At 34.5% G+C, this 7,743-nt stretch overlaps 1 protein-coding gene across 2 annotated transcripts; it reads right to left on the reverse strand.

Moving 5' to 3' along the window:
• Positions 1–751: 751 nt before the first annotated feature.
• Positions 752–6,595, reverse strand: mrpl18 (mitochondrial ribosomal protein L18). Of its 2 annotated transcripts, none has more exons than XM_087280891.1 (4): positions 6,353–6,595; positions 1,893–2,061; positions 1,184–1,418; positions 752–897 (listed from the first exon to the last, which is right to left on the reverse strand). In XM_087280891.1, the coding sequence occupies exons 1-4, from the start codon at positions 6,447–6,449 to the stop codon at positions 826–828; spliced, it is 573 nt and encodes a 190-aa protein (XP_087137017.1). In that variant the 5' UTR covers positions 6,450–6,595; the 3' UTR covers positions 752–825.
• Positions 6,596–7,743: the final 1,148 nt, after the last annotated feature.

Consider the following 7,743-nt stretch of genomic DNA (forward strand, 5'->3'; position numbering starts at 1 on the left):
AGAAACAAATTGTCAATAACCAAATCCAGCTAATTGAGTAATAATGAGTATATATATAGAGTAATTAGGCTGCAATAGTAAAGATGTTGTGTTGTGCGGTAGAATGCTAAATTCCATACACCACACTGCTTTACTGCCAACTGCAGACGTCTTTGGCTAAATGGGAGCTGAATGAAGTGACGACCTAATAACAAATGCTGGACTCTGCAGTTCTTATGTTATATCGGTAAGTTCTGACAAATACAAACCTACGTTACACAGAGCCCAACATGGAAGTTTTTGATTGGGTCAGCCCAATGTCAATAAAGAAAAAAACCAATGGGCTGCAGATTATGTCACACGGCCGCTCTGTCCGGAAATAAACCTCTTACTTTCAGAGCGTGACAGCTCACAGCACCGTCAATCACTGAGGCAGAAAAACATGACAGTCTGCTGAGTGTTTTATGGGCCTATCAGATCATAAGAAGATGATCAGCCCGGCCCAAAAAGTACGTCGACCCAGCGGGAAACTGCCCAGTATGCCCCTGGCCACAACAGGGAAAAAAAAAAAAACTGCGTTAATTGCGTTAATTTTTTTTAACGCGTTTATTATTTCAAATTAATCGCATGCGTTAACACGTTAATTTTTACAGCACTAATTTATACAAAAGAAAATGTGCACTGCTTTGAATAAAGCCTAACAGAATTGAACATAATTGCTTTCTGGAACTGTGATATCTTTTGCAAAGAATCTGTAATTAAACACAGGTACTCACTATTATTACATCCTTTTTATTTACAGACAGACATATTTAAGCCCAATTAGAAAACAAAACAAACAGCAACTTAAACAAATTTTTGCTTTGGCTCATTGAGCACAACACCTCCCTCTTTCATGGCCCTCCAGAAAGACTGATTCTGCAAAGAAAGAAAAAAAAACATGCCATTAAAAACCATTAAAAGGACTTTTCACATCTTCAAATTGGTGTCTGTGTCACTTATTTCCATCCTATTAATCATAATAGCTTGTCACCAGGCTAATTTTTGGCTTTTATAAATAGATAAAAAAAAATTACTGTAAAAAGTAAATAACTGACTCCTTCACGAGGGTAATTTTCACAGGTAAGTGCCTTTTCATTTTTACTGAGGAAGTGAACTAATTCTTTTAAGAGCTGAAATGCATTTAACACCTTCCGCCACTCACCGCCTCGGAGCGAAACATCCACGGGACCTCTCGGTAATACAGCCGTGTGATGCCTGCTTCACAACAGCGCTGAGCGAGCACTTCACCCACAGCCCGACAAGCTGCTACAGAGCGCATGGAGCCCAGCTGACGCTTCAGTGCCCACTCTGTAGTGGAGCAGGACAGCACTGGATCTGTAGAGTCGCAGGAGTAAACCTCAGCTGTGGTGTGCTTCTGTGTGCGTCTTAACACCAACCTGAGCGTAAGAAAAACAGTTGTAGGTTACGCTTCTGGAAGATGCTTTTGAAGGGAGAGTTCACAAAAAAATCAACATTCACTCAACCTCAAGTTCTTCAGTTTCTGAAGCACCAACATTCAAGCCACGTTTAAAGTCACTTAAATCACTTTTCTTTCTCATTCTGAAGCTGTTTGAGCTGCAGCAGATCGTCTTGACCATGTCTACATGGCTCAATGAGTTGAGTTGCTGCTATGTGATTGGCTGATTAGAAATTTGTTAACAGGCAGTTGGACAGGTGTACCTAATAAAGTGGCCGGTGAGTGTATGCGACAACAGCTGTGCAGATCTATGTACATTGGAACAATCCAATTATTAATGTGTAGCTTTTGTAAAAAGATTACTTTTTTGTTGCTGTGAATTCATTTTTAGGTAAACTTTCCCAGCAAAACTGCATCTAGTCCTGTATATTATTCTAAACATTTGGATACAAACCTGTGATAGTATTTTCTGGAAGGCCACACTGTAGCCCAGCCTCGATCCTTCACTGCTAGGGCCATCTGCTCCAGGTTTCTTGGGTTTCGGTTAACAAATGTTTTATTGATGTCTTCATTATCACTAACCACTGCTTCTGGCTCAGGTGCCGCCTGACTGTATTTCCGAGCTGCTGAGGAGACACATCAGGAACATCATGTTTTAATTAAATATACAGATCCCTGGAGAGATTTCAGCTATATACTGTAAACCACTTGGACTTTAAGTGAAACCTCTATACACATACAGAGATTTACATTTACCACTTTACCTGACAAAGAGACATGTATGGTAACTTCATTGGCATTGATTATAATATACGGTGCTCATAGTACACACCTCACAAATCTAGTCCTGAAGCCAATTCTGGAGCCTATCAAACTAAATAACTTACAATAACGGTCCAAAATTTATGTTATAGAAAGATATTAAATTAATAACCCAAATTTATGTAATAGAAAGAAATTAAATTAATAACCCAAATTTATGTTATAGAAAGATATTAAATACAAATTTAAATAAGAGGAAAAAAAAATCAAGAAAAGCAATTTGCAATATTTTGCTTGAATTTAATTGTAATATCCATCAATTTCTAAATATGTTTGGTGACTAAAATATAATTTTAATAAATATATCTGTTTATTAAATCTGTTTTGTTTAAATGCACTAAAATACATTGCCTTTATTCACTGAGAAATGGATACATATATTAATTTTCAAAATGAGGTGTACTCAATTATGTTGAGCACTTTAAATTGAAGTCAAACACGTTTATATTAGGTTTATATTGATCGCAAAAAAAAAAAAAAGTTCACGAGATAAAAATAAGACATCTGCATCAGATAAAAATTATATTGTACGTTCTGAATTATTATAAAAAAGTCAGAATTATATATATATACACTGACAAGAAGAATAAGACCATGCTTATTTATTAAAATATATATGCTTGATTATTTAAAATGTATTGCTGACAAATGGGCAAAATACAGGGCTTTCAAAGAGCTGAAAATGTATTTGTATTCTAGGGGCTTCTTAAAAAAACATTTTACTAAGTCTTTAAATAAGTGATTGTAATCAAATGATGACATATGAAGATTTTTGCCACATAATCTATTACAATGAAGAATGAGAGTATATACAGGAATCAGAGAGTGTAATTCAATACCTTTTAAGGCTTTTTTAAAGACTCTTTCCATACATTTTAAGACCTTATAATCACTTTAAGTTTCAACCGGAAACACTGGCGAGATTTTAACTAAAACATTATTCAAATACTGAACAAAAATCTATTAAACCTAGCTAATTCAGTAGTTTTTTATTGCATTATAACACAATTACAATAAGGCAAAATTCGAATAACAACTTTCATCTACATTTATAGAACAGAGCACAAATAATAATATCGATAAAATAGTAATACAAAAAGATTCACTTAAACCATAGAATAGACACACAAACACAACTAAAAGAAAGAAAAAACAGGGGTCACCAACATGGTGCCCGCAGGCCTGTTCTAAAAATAGCTCACCATAGCACCACTTACCAGTAAGCTTCATCTAATATAGAAGTAATCATTTAAAAATTTAATATTTGCAGAGATATATAAAAATAAAGTGTTGCATATTGATACATTAAATACAGGGTATTTCCTACCCTGTTAAATCATTGTTGATAACTTTTGTGAGAATCATTAACATGATCATTGTCCTCACATGGATGAATATCCTTAATTATTACCAAAAACAAAGTATAATTAAAAGTAAATTGAGCAAATTTGTTATTTGAGAAGTGTTTATCAAACTGGTAGCCATCCACATTAATTGGTACCCAAGAAGTAGCTCTCAGTTTCATAAAGGTTGGAGACCCCTGGACTAAAAGGTTCTGCTCAATAAATATTCAAAAATAAATGTGCAATCGTTTGCATGTCAACCTCACAGAATGTACAATTGTTGCGATCAAAATTAAATCTATGTCTAAGAAACTCTGAAGATGGGTAAATATCATTAAAAATTTAAAATGTACTTCTTTAGCTTTGGGAGGTATGGGGAAGGAAAGAAACATTGTTCTTAAATTGATAATAGAGCTCATGGAAAAAAGAAAATACACATTATCTATTAGCTTGAATTGAAGCTAATTCAGCAGGTGGGCACCTTTAGAACTGTGAAAATAATGGTGTTGCCTTGGTTACTGGAGTAAACAAAGCACCATGAGGTCATGGGTCCGTTCTTCGTACGTGGATTACTTAGTTAGCTGGATTTGGATATTGACGGTTTGACACGATCCAGGATCGTTTCGTTCTTCAAAGCTGATTCGAGAGTTGTCGTCATAGCAACAGTTCTGCTAGCTCAAACCTGATCGGGAGCAGGTTCAATTCATATAAACAGGATTAGATCGGCTCAGTTCAAGCAAAGATAATACAGAAAGTATGTTCCGAATTCTGATATTTTCTTACAGTAGTAGTCACAACTGGGAAAATGGTAAATATATTTTAACTATATAAAGTTATAGTTATTAATAAAATAAATAAAGTTATATATATATATATTAATAAAACATGCAATCTGCACTCTCGAAATGAAAGTACAAAGACTGCCACTTGGTGGTGCACAGAGAAAACTTATTGATAAGAACTTTTTAGATCGCTTTAATACAAATTGTGTATAATAGAAATGCACAATATGTGACTTTTTAAAAGAAATAATACATTTTTGCAGTCTTAAACATGTTTTGACAGTTAATATGCCAGTAATTTGATGCTTCACAAAAGTTGCAGACCCCTTTACCAATATCAAAATGCTTTTGTAAACATCCAGTTATTGTTTACACCGATTAAAAAACGGCTACTATAATAAAGAAAATCTTTTCTAAATGTAGAACTAAATACATTGATTTGCATTGAAATACATGATGAATACTTTTGACACATGAAAGTGTAAAGCCTGCAGCTCACAACAAATGTGGAAGGTTATTGCGTGTCATATTTAACAAACCGTTTCCTGCTAATTTGATGTAATGTTGCTCACATGGATAATTGAATATTAATCAGATGATGTCATTACGCTGCTATGCCGTCAGCCAATCGTAGCATTTGATCATGATTTTGAGGATCAATAGATCTGTCCTTCACAACACACGCAGCGATCTCAGATCAGTTTATCCAGACATTCTAATCTGATTCGCGAACTTGTTTGAAGAACCAAACTAGCGAGAGATCAGTTATCAAGATTAAAAGATGCAGGATCTGCCAAATCATCTTAGATCATTTAAGCGAGGTACGAAGAACGGACCCCTGATCTAGCAGGATTTTATTCATTTCATAAACTACACAGAATCCTGATATTTGTTGATTTAATTCAGGCAAACTTTGACAAAAAACCATACATGTAAAATTTAATATCTTGAAAAATAGCGTTTAAGACAATTTCTTTACATTGGCTTATCAACTTTTAATACTTTTTAAGACTCCGCAGCTCTGCACCATTATAACTGTAAAATTGACAGTTTTTAAATTAAAAAAAAAAAAAAAAAAAAAAAGTAAAACAAAGAGCTGTAATTAACATTGTTCGAGTTTAGTCTGGTGGGAAAAGTCTTTGTCTAAAAGAAATGTAATTTGGAGATTAATCCCAGTTCAGTCTCACCAGAATCTTTTTGTGAACAGATTCCCCAAAAGTTTACAGTCCAGACTGACTTAAATATTCTGCCACTTTTGTGTTATTTTAATGTCTTCAGTTCCAAAACGCACTGAGAAATACACAGCGAGGTAAAGTTGGATTTATATTTGCACACTCAGACTTTGTTCCCAATAATATATTTTCAGAAAAGTATTGATTGAAAATTTTAAAATGGGGAAACCATATATCCCACCAATGACTATCAAAGACGTACAACATTGTTTAGTCAATTAAATAGTGCTGATATTGTTTTAAAGTTATACTTGCATGCAATTTCAGATCGAGTAACGTTGGCATAGTAAACAATACACAGTGTCACAACTTGTAACTGAACTAATGTGGTAATGTAAATTGAGGTAAAGATGGTTTTATAGTCACACATTTGTTCAGTGACAGCTCCACACATTGTTTACCATGGTACTTTGAGTATTCGGACTGAAATCACATGCAAGTATGGCTTCAAAACAACATTATCACTACTTAATTGACTGTGAACAATGCTGTACTTTGATGGTTGTTGGCTGTTGATATAATTTCGCTGTTTAGAATTTCCAATTAATACTTTTCTGACATCATATTATTAATGAGAAAGACTGAATGTGCGAATATAAAACCAACTTTACCTCAATGTAATGTAAAACCAGCTTCACCTCAATAAAAAAACACAGACGTCGCCTGTATGTAATGAACACACACGTGCTGCAGAGGATCAGTGGATAAAGCTAAAGGTTTAGTTGTGTTTCTTACCGGGCTGACAGTGAAGCCACGCCGCTGCAGCTGCAGATCTCTGACATTGAGCTAGCAGCACGCGAGCACAACGACAAACATCACTGAACAAAGCCATTTGACGGCTTTAACTATGCCTTTAATTCCAACGCCAGTTTATAACTGTTGTTTCTGTTCAATCAGCTACCGCATGACCTTTTCTATGATATTAAAATGATCTGTCCAGACTCTAGTGCGCAGCCATTTTGATGTCACTGAGAACACAGTCCGTGTTTCCGGAAAAAACTTGGAACTGCACATGGGTTCCGTTTGGAGATCCTTAAAATGAATAAAAACAAATGCAAACCCTTTTTTATGTTGTATAGAATATGCTCTTTAATGCATTTTAAAAAATCGTTCTTTTAAGGCCCTTAAACCAAAGTTTATTAAAATAGTTAATAATCGCATACTATAAAGCTGTCCACCAGATGTCATCAGTACACTTCATTCTAAAATAAGAAAACTTCACATATAGGATCCATCACTTCACAGTTATTAAAAAGTAATTTTATTGTGTTGGAGTAGCCTACTGTAGTTTAACCTTGGCCATTAGAGATCAATTTTATTTACAGTGGGACATTAAAAAAGCTTTTTTCCATGATTTATCAGTGCTAGCACTTTGGGAGATGAAAAAAACTTACATGTAACACAGAATCAACATGAATCACTGATTCACATTGAGAAACTATAAATGTAAACATTTGTCTATACAAAAAGCTGAACATTATTTACAACAATATGCTGTTACCTGTAATCAGCCATAATCATTTTTCTTAATATGTTTCTGTCTGAAAGGTCAGCCTTTCCGAATGCACTCATTCACTTACACATAAGATACTCTGTATTGCTACTAAGTTGTCGCATCCAGGACAGGTACACGCACCATTTTGGTGAACATTCTAACAGGATCTCTGTCTGCGTGATTTTTGCATACATACCATAAGATTAAAATTTGCTTCTCTTATTTTTATATTTCTATGATAGTTCTTGTTGTAAATGGTGTGTCTGTAAACTTCATTATTTTGTAAAAATTAATTTTCCCTCTGAAATATTTTTTTCTCAAAAGCCATAACCTTCCCCTGCATGCCCTCTTGGACCAAAGTTTCTTTACTTCTGGTCACATGGAATGGAACATCTTTAGGGAGGAGCTATGAAGACATATTTTGTTTTAGCCTTGTCTTGTCGTCCAATCTTGCTTCATTTTGTAAGAAATTTCTTCCAACAATCCATAGCCCCAAAGGGTGAAATCTTCTTGCACCGCCCAACCTTTTTTCTCATTTCCAGTTTTAATTGGACATTTGTCATGGAAAAAGAGGGCAATCCTAACTTCCAATTTTTGCCAACTTTATACATTCAATTCTTGTGAAAGAATC

The sequence above is a fragment of the Danio rerio genome, chromosome 14 (genome assembly GCF_052040795.2).
Source record: "Danio rerio strain M-AB ecotype USA chromosome 14, GRCz13ab, whole genome shotgun sequence".
Taxonomy (NCBI): domain Eukaryota; kingdom Metazoa; phylum Chordata; class Actinopteri; order Cypriniformes; family Danionidae; genus Danio; species Danio rerio.